The 20120-nt window shown below is 39.5% G+C and overlaps 1 protein-coding gene across 3 annotated transcripts in view; it reads right to left on the bottom strand.

Annotated features, from left to right (window-relative positions):
* Nucleotides 1-605: 605 nt before the first annotated feature.
* SLC17A5 (solute carrier family 17 member 5) overlaps nt 606-20120 on the bottom strand; it is a 47836-nt gene continuing 28321 nt past the window's right edge. For 2 of the 3 annotated variants that reach the window (XM_059178464.1, XM_059178465.1), the window contains exons 10-11: nt 5730-5820; nt 606-2031 (exon numbers count right to left, since the gene is read on the bottom strand). In XM_059178464.1, coding sequence (XP_059034447.1) covers nt 1894-2031; nt 5730-5820 — 229 coding nt within the window. In that variant the 3' untranslated portion in view covers nt 606-1893. The remainder of the gene's footprint in view (nt 2032-5729; nt 5821-20120) is intronic. The other variant, XM_059178466.1, reaches the window with a different exon arrangement.

Below are 20120 nucleotides of genomic sequence, written 5' to 3' on the forward strand. Positions count from 1 at the left end.
ACGCAGTAGCTTGAGCAACAGGTGTTTGTTTATTTAAATGATGCTTTAAACAGTCACATTGCCACATGTAGTAAGGTGAAAATTAATTCTCCTTCCTACCCCTGGTTGCCTGTTTTTCTCTCTCCAGGCCACCACTCTTTCTGGTTTCTTGAATATCATGGTAGAGATACTCTGTATGTATTTGTGGTTTTATGTCCCCAGAAGAATTTCATACTTTTGTTTTTAAAGGTTAGAGAAGACTTGAGTGTCTTCGAGACAGGTGGAAAAGAACAAGAAGAAAGGTGGAGATTGAAGAAGCGAATTACAGAGGAATTACTAAGTAAAGAGCTTAGAGCAGGAGAGGGTGTAGGTCTGTGGTTTAGGCATATGTAGTGTAGTATATGGTGTAGGCATATGCTTCGGGGAGAAGAGCGGGCCCTCTGCAAAGCTAGGAAGGGCAGGCTGATGGCAACAGAGATTCCTCATGCTATCTCCCTTAGATGGCCCGAGTGTCCTTGGCCTGGTGGTGGCACAGAGAGGGACCCGGGGAGATAGCCTGGTGGCTTGAGGAGGATGGCAGAGATGTCACATAGCCAATCAAGATACTAGAGATAACCATAGGACTGTCAGATCCAAAAACCAATCCAAAAATGTTTATTGTGATGATTTATAAAAGAAATATCACCATAGCAATGTAAAGCTATTTACAGATTTAAAAATAAATTTACAGAAATATATCCACATCATATTACATGAATCAGTTTTACTTAAAATGTTACAGGTAGTGTTGAACAAACATAGAAAAACATAAATCAAGTTCTAAATCACATAAATGCCCTCCAAGCATGCTCAAGAGCCGCTGGAAAGTGGTTCGGAGGAAAAACTGGAAAATAGTATTTTAGCAACCGGAAGTAAGGATGATTCCACTACTGGTTGTAGGTGATGGGGCCAAATAAAAGTCACTTCAATTTTCAACTGAAACCAGAAGGTTACATGTAGACAAATGGGAAAAAAAAAAGTGTTTTAAGAAAATTTTTTTACTTATTCTGGCGAAGCCCAGAGAACACAGAGAGTTGGAAATTTATGTTCTAATCCACGTGAATGTTGTTTTAATAAAGGATAATTTTATTTGTGGCTAATTGGGCATCACACCATTCTCTTGAAGGTTACATGCCAATCAATGTTCCAGTTTGGGGGTGGGGGGGAGGGAAAGTGTGAGGATTTGTATGGAGACCGTGGAGGTGCCTCTTGCTGCCCGGGGGCCTGCTCGAATCTTCCTCGACACATTAACAACGCCTAGGGGAAGAACACCATCTGAAGACTTGGCGCTGACCCTGGCCTTGGATGCCGCCTCTGATAAATGCTGGGCATCGTCCCTGAAGTCAGGGAGGGAATGCTTGGCAGCTGCCTGGGCATGCTTCCCTTCGTGTGGTTGCCAAGCCAGATTATACCGTGGCTGGCAGCTCTGTGGAGATGCTATCGTTTGAGACCTAAGTGTCAGGGGCTGTGGTCAACAAATAATTTATATGAGGAAAGTAGTAAAAAACAAGTGTTTACCAAGACCTGAGAATTATTATGTAGTTTAATTAAGCAAAGGTATAGAGGGGTCCATTCAACTCATTCCTTCAAGGATGCCCCTTAAAAATCAATAGAACTTCCCTACTTTATGTTGCCTGATTTATAGCCAGATATATGACCCTCAAGTGTAAGTTACAGGATACATGTTATTAATGATTAAAAATAGTGAATTTTACTAATCTGGCAACTTGTGACATTTCATGATTACAAGCCTTAAAAATTTCATCCAGTTTTTTCTTATATAGACTGCATACACATTTAAAATATCAAAGGCACTTTTAGGTTACATGATAAACAAAAATACTTCAATAGAGACAGGATTATTTATTGGTTCCTTCAGTTTCTGTGTCCATGTCGATCGTCGAGAGCCCAGTTTTGCACTTCACCTTTGGCAAATAGCGAGAAGAAAATGGCACCAAACACATTGATAGCAGCAGCGATGTAGAAAACTGTTTGCCATTCTCTAATAGTGTTCTACAGGGAGAAAGAGAAACATGCACATGAAAAAAATTTTGTTTATAGTCAGCTTTATAGAAAAGGTGGGATCACAAGACTGTTACAACAAGTCTCATGATGAAAACAACCCAAGCTCCCTCCACAGTGAAACTGTGATATATTTGCTCAGTGGAATACTATACAGCAACTAAAATGAATGAGCTACAACAGCGTAGATGCAGCTCACTAACGAAATGTTACACAGAAGCCAGACACAAAAGAGTACATATTAAATGACTGCATTTTTTATCAAACTCAATTATATAAAAGTTCAAAATTACACAAAACTAATTCATAGTGTTAAAAGTAGGAATAGGGGCTCCTCTTGGTAGGGTAAAAGGGGAATGTCAGCCAGGAGCACCCAGAGGCTTTGCGAGAGAGATAACGTCCCGTTTCTTGACAGGTGTTGGTTACATGAGTGTGTGAACATTCATCCAGCTGTATACTTAGGATCTGTGTATTTCTACTCCAACATTTACTCAAAGTTCACTCAGATTTACTCAAAATAAAACATGGCATGGCTTTCAGCGATGTGGTACTAGGAAAGCTGTATGCTTGCCCATCATTTCCCTAGTTCTTAGGTGGGAGATATAAGCCAGATCAAGAAAGGATGAGTTAAGATGGGCTTTGAATTTCAAGTTTGAGGCCCAGCACAGAGAACTCCTGATGGACCCACAAAACAGGACATGGATGAGATCTGCCAGTTAAGCGATCAGCAAAACACAATTGTTTAGCGTATAATATAGTGGTATAAAAACATCAGGCAGTTAGCTAATTTCTGGGTCATGTGACTAACTTAAACAACCATTTTTTGGATTTTGCAATGTCAGTCTAACCAGAATGCTACATCTGCAGCATGAAGAAAAGAAAAAGCAAGCAGGGGAACTGGCAATGAGGGAGAAAAAGGAAAGGCACTAGGAAGCTAGTATGAGGTCATTCTTTTAGGAAAAAAGGAAAATCATGGAGAAAGACAGCACTCTGTTATGCTGATCAGAGATTCATGTATTTTGGTAAAAAAAAAAAAAAACTTAGAAATCCATCTTAAATTTTAGTAACTGTTTAGATATGCTAACAATATGTTACTTATTTGTACTTGGCTCATTCTGCAAAGTTTCTGAGGCAGTGCAATAATTTTCAATTGTGAGCAATTACAATTGTAAAGGCAAGTATGTGTTTCTCCTTTTTTTTTTTTTTTTAAAGATTTTATTTATTTTGAGAGAGAAAGAGAGTGTGTGTGTGCATACATGCAGAGGGAGGAACAGAGGGAGTAAGAGAATCCCAAGCAGACCCCACACTGAGCACAGAGCCAGATGCAGGGTTCTATCCCACCACCCCGAGGATCATGACTTGAGCTGAAATCAAGAATCTGATGCTTGGGGCGCTTGGGTGGCTCAGTTGTTAGGCATCTGCCTTTGGCTCAGGTAATGATCCCTGAGTCCTGAGATCAAGCCCTGCATCGAGCTCTGCATTAAGCCCCGCATTGAGCCCGGCATCAGGCTCCCTGCTCTGTGAGAAGCCTGCTTCTCCATCTCCCACTCCCCCTGCTTGAGTTCCTTCTCTTGCTGTGTCTCTCTCTGTCAAAAAATAAATAAATAAAATATTTTTTAAAAAGTCTGATGCTCAACAGACTCAGCCACTCAGGGACCCCTGTGTTCTCCTTAAAAAAAAAAAAATCCTTTTAATAACATTAAACAAATGCTATGATAGCCTATCCAAATCCAGTTCAGTTCCCACTTTATAAACATTCAAGACTGAGGAATCCAGGTATTCTTAGCAGAAATACCATGATTATCCATAATAAATGAAATTAATACATGGTAGTACGTTGACTTAGGTTCCTGTGTTGCCACAGTGCTCCGCAGAGATAAGGTTAAACATTTCTGACATGTCCATACGGAGACAAAGAATTCTAGGGGGGGGAAAAAATCACAACTTTCCCAACATTCGTTTCTATTAAGTGAGAGAACATAGTAACAAGGAGGCTTGGGTTCATTCAAGTAAGGAATCAGAAATGGTGGGAGCAGGGGTGCCTGGGTGGCTCAGTCTGCCAAGCGACTGACTTTTGATTTTGGCTCAGGTCATGATCTCAGGGTCCTGGGATAAACCCTCACATTAGGCTTCCCACTCAATGGGGAGTCTGCTTGTCTCCTTCTGCCCCTTCTGTCTCCTTCCGCCTGCACAAAGGAACAAACTCTCTTAAATAAATAAATCTTGAAATGAATGAATGAATGAATGAATGAGTGGTTGGAGCAGAGAAGAAATAGGAACACTCATTGTGGTGAACACATACACATCTGAAATCAGTATATTTAGTAATAAGAAAGGTGGTAAGCATATTCTGAAATTCTTAAGGATTAGGTGGTGTTAATCTGATCACAGAGACAAAGAGAAAATTAAGTCTCTTAGAGCTTTAAGTCAGCCACTTAAAAAATATATTTCAACAGGCTTTAGATTTTTTTAAACAGAAATTTTGAGTCAGAGGTCTTTTATTTTTCTTTCTTATACACTGTGAGCCACTGGTACAGTGCTGAATCTCTGCTGACTGATGTGGCACCACGCTGCCTCCCCGCTGGAGGTGAGACCACCCCAGGGCCCTCTGCATTTCGGAGGCTCAGTGCCCTTCCCACACCTTGCTCACTTCTCCAGGGCTCCTTCCCCGCAAATTGTGTGCGCTCTCCCCTGTGCCCACCGCACCCTGCACACTTTTTTTTCCCCTGCGGCATTCGTCACTGTACTTTAGCTATTTGATTATGTGCCATCCCTAAATGAGGATTTTCACAAGTGCAGAAGCTTGTCATTTTGGCTTTGGATCCTCAGTACCTGCTATATTAATAGTCACTCATGAAATGCCTGTAGAATCCGTGTTTGACCATTTCAGGGCTCGCTAACTCATAAGGCAGCCCTTTCCACAGAGTAGACAGCTTTTAACAGAATTTTCCTATTGTGTCCTCATTACTTCTCTTCACCTATCTTTGTGGAACTGCCAAGAATAAGTCACCATCTCTTGTGTGGTCGTCCTTCAAGATGTGAAGACACATGCCATGTCTTCTCAAGTCTTCTGCTCCTCTCAGTGGTGATCACTTCCCTAGTTCCTTACTCATTCCCACGTGACTTCCCGATACCTCACCTTTGTGGATCCACTTCTTGAATAACTTTCCATTGCCAGTTTTGATTTGTTCAAACCAAAGATACAAGTTACTTACCTTGTAAAATATCACCACTTTTAAGTACTTGTGTGGTGTGAGCTACAACAGCTTTGTTGAACTTAGTTCTGTTGTTTTGTCTAAAAACCAAGGGGTGTTCTTGGAAAATATATTTTCCTGTCCAGTATGGCACTTACCTTTTTGCTGATGTAAAGAGTTGCACAAGAATAAACATTCAGAATTTTACTCTCAATTAAAATATACTCAAATTTGGGGTGCCTGGGTGGCTCAGTGGGTTAAAGCCTCTGCCTTCAGCTCAGGTCATGATCTCAGGGTCCTGGGATGGAGCCCCGCATCCGGCTCTCTGCTCAGCCTACTTCCCCTCCCCTCCCTCTGTCTGCCTACTGGTGATCTCTGTCTGTCAAATAAAAAAATAAAATGTTAAAAAATATATATATACTCAAATTTTGACAGATGTGCAGACTCAAGTGAATTGTGTAGACGTTTGCGTATATAAGCAAATTATCTACTTACATCAGGGGTCAGACTTTTAGCAATGACAGGCCCAGCCATTCCTGGAATAGTGGCAAATGTATTTGTGATGCCCAGCAGGATACCAGCATACCTGCAGAAAACATTTTCATAGAGATTACTGTGTTACACATTGAAGTAGCTTCTTTCAACAGATAGCTGTACTACTTTCAGAACAGTTTATATTTTTGTGAATTTTCATGTTTAAAAGAAATGTCTTACCAAGCTGGACTGAATATATTTAGCTGGTGAAAAACTTGCATTTCAATAGTTAATAAGCATTCTAATATTACATAGGGGAACGCCACCACTGAAATGAAAATCCTCTTTATAGTGATTTAGAAAAGTGTTGAGATTGATTTTCGTACAGGGTACAGTACTGTGTTAGACAGGAAGTTTGATGTATCTTAAGATTCTTTAGTTTTTTTAAAAAAAGGAATAATTTATTTCCTGATTACAAAATCTATTTCATTGTTGAAAATAAAAAAAAATTTAAGAAAATAAAATTACCTTTGAGAAAATTGATATTAATACTTTGGTAAATATTTTAATTATTTTTATTTATATGTATATATTTCTAATATACTATTATGAAATGAAATAATATTGAACATAGCAATTTCCGATTTACTTATTCCACTTATCACGTATATGCGTATAGCTAAGTCGTTGCATACTTCCCAGAGGTAGACAAGTTTGGTATACATTGTATGGGTGTATATATAACAAAAAATGCATTTTTAATAACTCAGGGAAAGTTGATTTATGTTAAGAATAAAGCTTAGAGGAGTTGGATATTCTTAGTTATGTTTAGATGCAAATCTTTAAAGGAAGAATTCCTGCTTGTATTTGGAAAGTGCTAATGGTCTGATTTCTCCAATATATAAGGAATGTAAACTAAGGAAGGCTGAATGAAACGCTTACTTTCCATAAAGAAGTCATACTGAACTTCTAGTCAGGAGACCTAAAGATCCTGTGACTTCTAGTTGTACCATTGACCATCTATGTGACCTTGGCCAGTCAGTGATAGATTATTTCCCTTATCACTCATGGGTTCATAGATGTTCACATGTAACGTACCTGCTGCTCCCATGTGAGTCCCCCCAGCACCCACCAAGTACACTAAAACATTATTTTTGAGTATAACATACATATGGAAATGAACACAAACCATAAGTGCACAGTGTGATTAATTTTTATAAAGTGAACAGAACCATGTCACTAGCACCCAGTCAAAATACAGAATCTACTAGAATAAACTTTTTTTTTTTTAAAGATTTTATTTATTTATTTGGCAGACAGATCACAAGTACGCAGAGAGGCAGGCAGAGAGAGAGGAGGAAGCAGGCTCCCCGCTGAGCAGTGAGCCAGATGCGGGACTCAATCCCAGAAGGCAGAGGCTTTAACCCACTGAGCCACCCAGGCGCCCCTGGAATAAACATTTTTAAGGATATTTTACACATGGCTGAACTGCCTCTCAGTCTGTATAAGCTTTAATTTGAATAATCATAATTTTTTGAGGTCATTCCTACTCTAAAACTTACGAGGATGGCTTAATGCTTGCCCTTAAGGAGATTATAATCATTTGCCTGATTTGCAATGGCCTCGCCCTCCCTGGTCCATCTACCTGGTCTCACTACCCAGTGCTGCAGACTGTGTCACTTCCGATTCCGACAGCTCCCACCCAGCTGCTCCCATCTGCTATGCTCATTCCTGTTATCCTCCTTCATACTCTACTCGCTGTCTGAAATCCATATTCCTTCTGTCCAGACCACTTACTCAGCACCTCTTCCACGAAGCTTCCTTTGTCTAGTTCAGCTCACACTGAGCCCTGTCTTTCCAGAACTTTATTAAGTCCTTAAAGCCAGTACTATGGGTTCTAGGAGGTAATTGTTCTCTAAGTCAAGTTTGCTAATTCAGATTCCATAGTCTCACTGCAAAGTCGTGCTTTATTTTCCTTTATTATTTGCAGGGCCAGCACATATATGCTCGTTCAGTACATGCTGACAAGAGAAGTGGCACATGACCCGCAGTTGTTCCAGGCCCTGACCATGGAACCCCGGGGCACTGGCTGTGCTGGCTGCTGGTGCTTTGTCTCACAGACGCAAATACCTCTCATGGGTACCGGCTCCAAAGCGTGCTTATTCCTGATCCAAATGGAACCACACAGTATGCAACCTTTTGGATTACATATGGGGTTTGCTAAACATCCCAGGGACGCCTGGGTGGCTCAGTGGGTTTGGCATTTGCCTTCGGGCTCAGGTCATGATCCCAGGATCCTGGGATCGAGTCCCGCATTGGGCTCCTTGCTCAGAGGGGAGCCTGTGTCTCCCTCTGCTTGCAGCTCTCCCTGTTTGTGCTTTCTCTCTGACAAATAAATAAATAAATAAAATCTCTAAAAAAATAAACAAATAAACATCATCCCAAGTTGTTGTATCAATAGTTTATTCGTTTTTTATTGCTCTCTCTCTCTTTAACTGAAGAAGCTGGGGTTTTGTCCTATAGAGAGTCCTGCATTCTGTTTTGTGTAGATTGCATCCCTGAGATACCATATAACATAATCTTACATTCGCTGTATTTCCTGTACACTGATAGTATCTAGACCACAGATCTCAGAGCATGGGTTAGAGTTAGTTTTGATATTTTTAGCGAGAAAATTTAAAGATGATGGTGGAGTTAAAAATTGGTGAACTAAGTAAATGGCATTTATAATTTTTTCATAAAAGTCATCTAGGTATATAAAAAGTCCAATTAGAACTTTTGTTTTGAGGGGCACCTGGGTGGCTCAGTGGGTTAAAGCCTCTGCCTTTGGCTCAGGTCATGATCCCAGTGTCCTGTGATCGAGCCCTGTGTCAGGCTCTCTGCTTAGAGGGGAGCCTGCTTCCTCCTCTCTCTGCCTGCCTCTCTGTCTACTTGTGATCTCTGTCAAACAAATAAAATCTTTAAAAAAAAAAAAAAAGAACTTTTTTTTTTTGAGAGTGAGAGCAAGCACAAGCAGGGGTTGGAGGAGTAGCAGAGGGAGAGGGACAAGCGGACTCTATGCTGAACATACAGAGTCTGTCATGGGACTCAGTCTCAGGACCCTGAGATTATGACCTGAGCCAGAATCAAGAGTTAAGGGCAGAACCGACTGAGCCACCCAGCTGCCCCAAGAACTTTTCATTTTCATGAAATAATCAGTATTATCATAAAATAAAATACAAATTAAAGAAGCTCAGTATTTATTAGTCCATCCGGTCTTATTGTGGGGTACTATTATTTCTAGTAGTATTTAGGATCTAGTGTCTTGGCTGCAGATGATTAATCTGCAATTTCTCTCCCCATTTTCCTTGTGGACAAGTGCCTGATATGGACTGAACTGTGTCCTCTCAAAATTCATATGTTGAAGTCTTAACTCCCACTGTGACTTCTTTGGAGCTACAACTTTCAGGAGGTAATAAAGGTTAAATAAGTGTAGGGTCTTAACCCAATAGGATTGGTGGCCTTGCAAGAGGAGGAAGAGAGAGAACTCACTCTATCTCTGTGAGGACTGACCAGGGAAAGGCTATGTGAGGACACAGGGAGAAGGGGGCCATCTGTAAGCAAGGAAAAGAGCTCTCACCAGAACTTGACTATGCTGAGACCCTGATCTCCAACTTTGAGCTTCCAGAACTGTGAGAAAATAAACTTCTACTTTTTTAAGCTCTCTGGTCTGTGGCATTCTGAACGGCAGTTGACTAATACGGTGCCTAAATAAAACATCCTGCTGAAACCAAGTCAATAATCTACAACCATCACACATTTTTATGTTCAAAACTCGTTCATACTGGATACAGTAACAAAAGCGTACAGCACAGGTCTTTTTGGCTTATGCCCTTTAGGGAGTGTATCTTAAATTAACCAAGCTTGGCAGAACATGTCTTTTTTTTTTTTTTTTTTTTAGTTAAACTATTAACACCTTGGCAGTAGGAGGAACCAACTGCAATGTTGCCAGGCCTTTTCAGTGACAGATATTAAGTGCAGACGAACGCTGTGAAATCCTGAATGTCAGCACCAAGAAACTCATTCAAGTATTTATATTACACTTGGCCAGGCAGGGCCATGAAAGATGGATGACTGCTGGGGAAAAAAACATGTTGTACAGACCTAGTCTGTATTCTGTGTTGGTGCAGTACTAGCGTGCTCTGGGATTAATCTTAAAAGTCTCTCCAATTCCTGTGTATCTGGGCAACAAAATTATCCACAGAAAATCTATTTTAATCTAGAGAGGAAAAGGCTTGAAAAATACCACAAACACATCTTTATGTTAAAAGGATTACTGATTGTATATTGAAAAACCTATGTCAGGCGTGGCTCTAAGTATTTTACACATATCCCATTTTAATAGTAAAATCCACTCCATAAGGTAGGGATTCCTATCTCCATACTACAGATGAAGAAAGACTGTAAAATGTTACCCAATTTGTCTGACTCCAAATCAGTACTTAGTAATACAAGGTTATAATCTGTTATGCTGCCTGAATAATGCTGCCACAGTCATCACCAAATTCAATCTAAAGGAATTACCAGTTTTCTTGAGCTTGATTTTTCACCATAAGCTCCAGTGCTGAATGCTTAAAAGTCTGTGGCCCTCAAATATTCTTGTTCTAATTACCAGAGCTTTATCTAGTGCATGGGCATTCAGTTGTTACCAAAGAAAAAGCAACTAAGCTACAACGTGGTCAAAAGATAGGTGATCTCCCAGTTAACCAAGACATGGAGAACTAGAAACAACCTAGCATCCTTTGAAGGAAGAAATTCTAGGTGGAAAATAAAAACTGCAAGCTCTCCTGAAGGGCTGAATCAAAATATAAGGGAGGGAAATCATTTTGACTTTGATGAGATGACCTTACATTTGTATAGTGATATATTTTTAGAAGTTACATATGCTGTTCACATATATACATATATTGATTACTACTATATATCTGGAGGTAAGTACATGGTGCACATGTGTACTTAACAACTTCTACAACTACCTGTTGAAATCATTTATGTTACTAAACTGTTTGGTTTCATACTATATCTAGATAAATGTCTTTTTTGACTTACAATTCACAGAATGCCAGGGCTAGAACAGGGTCTTCAAGATATGAAGTTTAACCACTCAGCTGATGCCTGAAGCCCAGTTCCAGGATCCTGTTTGGCCATTATCCAGTATATGCTTCAGGATGTGACCTTACTATCCTCCCAAACTACCAGAAGCTTCTACAGATGCAAACAGGGACCATATTACCTTCGTGTCTGTGTCTTCAACATTTGGTAGAATGCCTGGGTACAGTGTTTGTTAAATGGCTAGATCCTTTAATCCACATGCCATGACACTGAAATTTAGTAATTACACACCCACCTAATTGTACATCCAATTCATCTTTTTCCAACTTATCCAAAAGGTTATCATGGGAGATCTACTTGAAATCCTCATGTACCATATTTATTGTGTTCCCTTTCTGTATGAGGCTAAAAATGTTGAGAAATTAGACCATTTTGCTCTTTTGGCTGTTAATGATCCAATGGTTACTCCTCAGTAATCAGACTTTTCTTTTCCAAGAGCTCACCAATCAGCCCTTTATTATTTTACTTGGATTGATTTGTAATCCTGGTCATGGGACCTGACTCAAAGTTTCCCAGAAAATAATAGTCTATTGTGTTATGTGCAAATGCACTTACGATAATGAGCTAAGTGTATAAGCAAGTGTATATGTGTTCTATAATCTTATAAGGTAGGTACTATGTGTGCATGTATATATATATATAAATATAAATATATATACACATATATATTCCCCCCTCCCACCTTCCCAGAAGTTCTTGCCAGATTCCAGAGCTCCTGAAGGACTGAAGGTACCTGATGAATCCTGAATTACATTTCAGCTCCATGAAATGGAGTGGGTAGCTCACTACCTTTTTTCTGGCTAGCTGGCTAGTGGGCCAATTTTATGTTCCTTACAATTTTTACTTCTCATATTTATTTACTTAGTTTTAAAATAAACTCACATAAACTGAGGCAACCAGAGTATGTATCTGTTCTTGGCAATGAGTTCTTTTCCATGAGTTTTCAAAATAACTACTAAACGATGACCAATTTTTAAGATCTTCAAGAGACAACCTGATGTAGCAGAAAGATCCTTGAATCATGTTGCTGAGACCTGGATTCAAATCTCAGGTCTGCCATTTCCTAGGGGTGACTTTGGAAGCCACCCAACTCCTCTGTACCTGAATTTCTTCATCTTCAAAATGAGTTCTTCCTGCTCACATCTCCATGCATTGTAGTGGACATTACCAATGGCCTCCTCAGCATCCATTCCCATGAGGTTTGGGGGATACTGACTCCTTCACCTCTAACTTTAGGGTGGGTGCTAATTGTCCTAAAGTCAGATGGTATTCTCTTGGCTGTAGGGATTGGTTCAGGGGTGGTTATGTAACTTGCTTTGGTTCAATCAAAACGAAACCTAGGACTTACTATCATGGTACAGAGAGAAAAAGAATCTTCTTCCTTGACCAATGTGAGTAAAGAAGCACGCGATTCTGGTAGTTACTGGCAATCATTTCATTGTGTGATTTAAGAAGCACACCCAGTCTCAGGGTGAAACTAATATGAAAGCTAGAGAGTGGAAAAGAAATGAATCTTTGGTAATATTAGTGGACAGCTGATGTCAACTCTTGTCTGAAACCAACTGTCACTGGATTTTATGCTAAAGTGAATCAATAGACTATGCTGTTTAGCCAGCTTGAATTAAGATTTCTATTAGTTCAACTAAAAGCATCTGAGAGATAACACAGTCTAGCTACCTTGTGCCCAGACCCTCAATTCCCATATCCCATATTCATCAACCCTCAGCTTGTTAAAATCTCAACCTAAATCAATCCTACAGCACATTTTCAGTCCTACACTTGGGCTGCTGAACACCACTGAAAGAACAACTCTGTAAAATAGAGAAGTACAAAATTCATCTCCAATTGCCTCTGATCCTTGTCAATGCCAAAAATCCCTTCAATGAGTTCTTATTGACAATTTTCCCCGGTAGCTAGTTTGAACTTTTATGATTCTCAAATCTTTCTTCTTCACCTATCTTCTTTCTTAGTCTCAGCAATGAACTTGAGTCCCATGTCACAAAGAAATCAAAGACTGACAGTTAAGATTTTTCAATTAGTTATCTACTGCTACACTATAAATTACTTCAAACCTTGCAGCTGAGGACAACAAATATTTATCCTCTCACAGTTTCTGTGGGTCAGGAATGTCGAAGTGGTTTAGCTGGGTGGTTCTGGGTCGGATTTTCTCATGAAGTTTCAGTCATGTTGGCTGGAGCTGCATTACCCACTTCTAAGCTCACTCATGTGGCTGCTAGCGATGGCCTTGGTTCTCCCCAAGTTGGCCTTGCCGCAGAGCTCCTAAGTGTCCTCCCTACATGATAGATGAGTCATCTGAGAGAGACAGAGAGCAAGGAAGCTGTTGTGATGCCTTTTAATGACCTAGTCAGATATCACTACTTTTGCCACATTCACTAGAAACAAGTCACTAAATCCAGCCTACACCCAAGAGAAGGGGAAATAGGCTCCATCTTCCAAAGGGAGAAGATGGAGAATGTGTGGACATATTTTGAGTCACTACAATTCCCATGTTCTCATCTCACTCAACTCAGAACTTTTCTTTAACTGAACCCACCTTACTACCTTCCATTTCTTCTTATTTGGAAGATAATCCCTCTACTTTGACTCTGAGTTTCATCCCTTCCTGACATCTACCAACCACTAGTTGTCACTTCTTCCTTTCAGCTTTAACCTTTCCTTGTTTATTGGACTTCTTTTCTCACTGCATTTACAACCTGGGTCTGTTTCACCTTAAAAAAACAAACAAACAAAAAAACCCAGTCAATCCTCCATCAATATGTGTCTCTCTTTAGTTTTTTCTCCTTCCCTTCATAGTTTATAGTTTTGAAACAGTTGTTTATTGGCAGTGGTTCTCAAATTTTTAAAGTCCATGAAAACCACCAGGAGGAGCGACAAAATGCAGATAGATTCTTTCCCTAGCCCTGTGATCCGTGATTCTGCTTTATTTTTAAGAAGCACTCCTGATGATTTTGATATGGACGGGCTAAGGATCTCACTTTTGAGATCATTGCTTTATCCTGACGGTCTTCACTTCCTTATCTTTCCATTCATTCCTTATGTCACTACAGCTTAGCGTCCTTCTCCCTGTTCTACAGAAGCCTTTTCACCAATATGTTTAATGAACTTCTCCATCTGGAGAGGAACACTTTCATTCTTGCTTTGCTTGGCTTCTCTGTGGCATCTGACACTGTTAATCAAGCCCTCCCATTGGGAATTCCAGTCTCTACTTATTTTCCTTCTCTTTCTCCTGTTCCTTCTTTTCAGTTACTCTTGCGTCAGGTTCTTTCTCTTGATGAATTCCGAAGATTTTCATCATTTCCTGAGTATTTTTTATCCAATTCCATGGCTTTATCTACAACTCATATGTTGTAGATCTAAATCTTTTATTAGATTTACATCTGAATCTTTAGATGTTGTAGATCTAAATCTTTATCTCGTATCCAGAGGCCATTCTTGGAGATTGGATGATCTTGGCTTTCTTTCCTTTTTTTTTAAAGATTTATTTATTTGACAGACAGAGTTCCCAAGTAGGCAGAGAGGCAGGCAGAGAGAGAGGAGGAAGCAGGCTCCCTGCTGAGCAGAGAGCCCGATGCGGGGGCTCAATCCCAGGACCTTGAGATCATGACCTGAGCCAAAAGCAGAGGCTTTAACCCACTGAGCCACCCAGGCGCCCCGATCTTGGCTTTCTTGACAACACATTCTTAATTTTCCTTCTATCTTCCCTGTTGCTCCTTTTTAGTTTCCTTTTCTAGTTATTTCCCTCTTTCTTTGTTTGCCAAGATCCAGTCCTGGGATCACTTGTCACTCTCTCCCAAGGCAATTTTTGTCTTTCAATGCTTTAAAATGTGTATTATTATTCCTTAATTTTCATTTCCAATCCAAATGCTGAGGTCCAGATCCATAAATCCTACTGCCCTTAACTACTATTTTCTAGATGTTTTCACAAATATCTAAAATTTAACATGTATGAAATGTTTATTTTCCTCCAAGACTCTTCCTCCTTCAGGTATCCCAGTTCCAATAAGTGGCACATCCATCTATCCAGCTGCAGATACAGAATGCCTAGAAATCATCACGTTTGATCTCTCCTTGCTCTTCAGGTCTAATCTATTGTCAAGTCCCATCTATTGTATGGGTGCCCTTATAGGAAGAATGAGAGACACTGGAGCTCTTTCTCTCTCTGCACACATGTGAGCATGCCTTCAGACACATGAGGGAAGTACCATGGGTGCATATAGCAAAAAGCAGCCCATCTGCAAACCAGATAGTTCTGACAAGAAACTAAACATGCTGGCACCTTGATCTTGGATGTTGAACTGTGAGAAAATAAATTTCTGTTGTTTAAGCTACCTAGTCTGTGGTATTTTGTTCTGGCAGCCTGAGCAGAAAGCCCTATGGGGCTCCATCCCAGGACCCTGCAATCATGACCTGAGCTGAAGGCAGACGGTTAACTGACTGAGCCACTCAGATGCCCCTAAACTTTTTTACTTCTTACTCACCAATAAGTATACTCAATAAGCATTTCCTAGCTTGTAAGTTACAGAAAAATTCTTCCCTCTGTTTTGATTTTTTTTTGACGAAAGACTTTGGTATATTGTAAACAATTCAACATTAGACATTTGGTCTCATGATAAAACCAGAGATTATTCCTTCAACAAATGTTTACTGAGCACCCTCTATGTGCCAGGCATTGTAATAAAACTTTCATGCATGGGGGTGCATGGGTGGTTCAGTGGGTTAAAGCCTCTGCCTTTGGCTCAGGTCATGATCCCAGGGTCCTGGGATGGAGCCCCGCATCCGGCTCTCTGCTCAGCAGGGAGCCTGCTTCCCCCACCCCTCTCTGACAGCCTCTCTGCCTACTTGTGATCTCTCTGTCAAATAAAAAAAAAATTAAAGAAAAAACCCAACAACTTTCATGCATGATCAATTTTGGGATGTGAAATATTACATTCCTAGATAGGATAAGACATATTTAGAGTTTTCTTTTTTTTTAATCACAATAGACTTTTTACATACAGTGTAATATTTTTACTATTCTGATTATCAGATCCTTATACTTTAAAAATGTAATTCACCATTACATTAAAAAAATGAAACATTTTATATTTAAGTGGGATTAATGTAATCTTCTAGTTTAAAAATAAAAATCACATGAAACTATACAAGAGATGTTTGAACTTCAGAATTTAAACACTGTCAAGACTGTAACTAATGGGTTTAATAATTAATCACATCTATTTCTAGTTCTGAAAGTTTAAATTGATTTTAATTATATGAAATACTATGACAATAATTAACTCAAGAAGGTACCACTTTCTCTGTAAAATGGGTGGCTATTTAGTCAGTATATAACCAATTATTGCTCTTACAAATTTCTAATTACCAACAAAAACATTACTGTCTAAGGCAAGTAGTTACCATTGTTAGTTAAATAAACAACTGCCAGATCCAAACCGTATAAAAGAATGACAGGCTCCATAGGCTTATGCACTTTAACTTTTGTTAGAATTCTAAATTTTGAGGGTTATTCTATCCCAGGTATGTGATTAGATTAGCAAGGCATAAATCAATGAGATAAAGTAATATGCAGTCACATATTGTTAATGTAGTTAATTCCATGAAAGAATTATGTGAAAGTAAATTGATATATAAAAAGTAAATAAATAACATAATATCCATAAAGTATGGCTAAATATTAAAATATGTCTATTTAAATTATTTTGGGTATGAAGTAGAGAAGTTGAGAGGATAAAATATCTTTATAAGTAAAATCTTATTTAGATATACTATTTCCTTTTATTCCTAATCTCAGAAAATATTGTATTTCTAACCTCAATTTCAATATTATTGTCAATATAAATTTACATAGTACCCTGTGGAATTCACTACTATGCAGATACTTTTAATATTTATTTATTTATTTATTTATTTATGTAAGCTCTATGTCCTATGTGGCGCTTGAACTCATGACCCCAGGAACAAGAGATCAAGAGTCACATACTCTACTGAGCCAGCCAGGGGCCCCTAGATCCTTTTTAGAGCTATTTAAATACATATAATGTAGCTGATATGTGAACTCAGCTTTAATTAACAGTTATACATTGCTCTAATTAACAGTTATGATTATGGAAATAAGGAGATAACTAAACAACTAAACTAGAATTAAGAAATAATAACATCATAATAAAAGTAGTGTACATTTAAAGCTGTCATCTTTTGCTATTTTGTGGAGGAAGGCATCCTTACAATTCACTCTAGAGAGATTTACAAGTCTCTGCTGGTACCTTGATAATTCTATGAAGGATTGAAGGATCACTTCAACATCCCAAAGATAAGAAAATAAAAAACAAGGCTTACTATGTGCTATTCAGCATGCAAAAGATGTAAAAGAAATAATTTGATAAAATCACAGACTTTTGTGTTCTATTTTTTTTAAAGATTATCTAAAGATTTTTTTTTAAAGATTATTTATTTATTTGACAGAGATCACAAGTGGCAGAGAGGCAGGCAGAGAGAGAGAGGAGGAAGCAGGCTCCCCACTGAGCAGAGAGAAAGGAGGAAGCAGGCTCCTCACTGAGCAGAGAGCCAATTCGGGGCTCAATCCCAGGACCCTAGGATCATGACCTGAGCCGGAGCAGAGGCTTTAACCCACTGAGCCACCCAGGTGCCCCTTTTGAGTTCTATTTGTAAATAAACCTTTGTTTATTTACAAATAAAGTCAATGCTTCGAGTGATTTCTAAGTAGTAACTAACACCTGCTTAGGAGAGGCAATCTAACTTAGTAATGAAGGCATATGATCTCTTGCCAGGGCCTTGGTTTCTAAACACCACTCTTCACCGAAAGGAACCAGCATTCCTAGGAGAAATCACTGATCCCAAGGTATTTCAAGGCAGGGAAGATACAAAATGAATCTGGAACATCTAGTTGTTTCATCAATAAAGTGGTCAAAGACGAAGCAGGGAGCGGGATGGTGTGGGGAATGTCGATAGGCTATAGGACCCAGCTCGGAGGGACACCTATAGCTAAATCTGAGATAATGTGAGCATAAAAACAGATACGGACAATAACGGATTATAACTCATCAAATAAATTAGGAATCTTTGAGTCCACGCTGATGATAGATAAAAAAGTGGAGGACGAGGGAAAATCTTCCTTACAAAAGAACGCCAACTGATTATATGTGGAGGGAAAGATAGGGTGGAAATACCACGTTCTTGAAGCCACATGGTAAAACTGGTTTGGTGTGGATCAACAATGGGTACTAAATCTAAGCTGGCGAGGAGGGTGATGAGAAGGATGTTTGTATGATCTCCAAGCATCTTTCCAGAGATGCCTTGTTGAAGGGGGAAAAAGTAAGTAGTTACTAGAGAAACTACAACATCTTGACTGGGTGATCAAAATCAGTATTACCAGGGGCTTCTGAATGTGATTCCCTGAGGTCACAGGCCAGTGAATCTGGTCAGGAATACATTATCTGAATCTAATCACTACAAAACATGAGAAAAATCCAGAGTGCAAGCATTCCAGGTATATAGACAGGCATGAGCATAGGGCCAAAGGTGGAAAAGAACGTGTGTGTCTCTTGGGGGATACTTTTTGAGAATAAAGAGTAGTTTAGTTCACCTGGGGCGAAGTACAAATTAGACGAGGCAGGGGAGAGAGAAATAAAATTACAAAGGTAAATTGGGACCATAATGTGGAGGATTTTCCATGTTGGTTGTGGATTCTGTATTTAAATTTAATAGAGAATATAAAAATTGATTTTATTATATAATACTAAAGAAAGAACATTAAAGAAAAGTGTTGACATATAATGAAATCAATACCTAAATAATTTTTTTTTTTTAAGAATTTATTTATTTATTTGAAAGACAGAGATCACAAGTAGGCAGAAAGGCAGGCAGAGAGAGGAAGGGAAGCAGGTTCCCCGCTGAGCAGAGAGCCTGATGCGGGGCTCGATCCCAGGACCCTGGGATCATGACCTGAGCTGAAGGCAGAGGCTTTAACCCACTGAGCCACCCAGGCGCCCAATACCTAAATAATTTTTAAGAAAGAGTTTTAACATGGTGCTAAATGTGAAAGGCTGTTTTCATTCTTCCATTCATGCCCTTGATTGAGCACTGACCAAGACCCAGCACAGGGCCAGGTTCTGGTATGGCTGGGATCAAAAAGGTGGACTTGGCCCCTGTGCTCTCTGTGCTTATAGTTCCAGAGCTTTTGCTTAGGTTACTTTTTATATCAAATGGTTTCTTGGTCCAGTGCCTAAGTGTTGCTGATTTTCTTCCGTGGTTCCCCACTGTTAAGGGTATATGTAGCACTGAAGTTCCTAATTCCTTGGTATGGTTATATAAATCAACCACTCAACAAGTATGGACTGGGTGTGCCTCTCCTTGTGCAAAAGCTGTGATATGAATGTATAGCCTGTCTTAGTCTGAATGTATAGCCTGTCTTAGTCTGATGAGTTTACATCCAAATAAGAAAGAAAGTTGCATTTAAAATAATTACAAATCAAGGTAAGGCAGTGAATATAAACGCATCTAGCATAAAATTATAACTGGAATGCACTGAGAAGAGGAAGAGAAGAAAGTAGGCATTAATGGTCTGTAAAGGCCTAATGAAGAGCTAGGGTGTGAACTGAGAAGGGTGCAGAGGGGTGGAGAGGAAACAGCACTGCCACAGGGGCTGAGAATGAAACTTTAGTAGGCGCGGCAAAGTGGCAGACAGGATTCAGCAGGGAGCTGGGCACACTTATAGTCTGATCTATGGAAACTTCTCTGACTTCTTCTTCTTCTTTTTTAAAGATTTTATTTACTTATTTGACAGAGATCACAAGTAGGCAGAGAGCCAGGCAGAGAGAGGAAGGGAAGCAGGCTCCCTGCTAAGCAGAGAGCCTGATGCGGGGCTCAATCCCAGACCCTGAAAGCATGACCTGAGCTGAAGGCAGAGGCTTTAACCCACTGAGCCACCCAGGTGCCCCAACTTCTCTGACTTCTTACTTAAGGTACTTATTGAAGGGGCGGGAGCCTGAGGATTAATAAGAATCAGAAAATTCTATGGTAGTCAATTTGGGAAAAGAATTTGGGAAAGGGTAAACATGGTACAGGACCACCGATATTTTCTCCAAAAATAAATTCATATCCATTACAAATTAAGCACATCAACATCAAATCTTCTGGGCTAAAATATTTACATGGCCCCTCCTCTACCTAGTCGACTGGCACAAATGAATCCTAGAAGTATGTGGCCCAAAGAATATTTCC

The sequence above is a fragment of the Mustela lutreola genome, chromosome 6 (assembly GCF_030435805.1).
Source record: "Mustela lutreola isolate mMusLut2 chromosome 6, mMusLut2.pri, whole genome shotgun sequence".
Taxonomy (NCBI): domain Eukaryota; kingdom Metazoa; phylum Chordata; class Mammalia; order Carnivora; family Mustelidae; genus Mustela; species Mustela lutreola.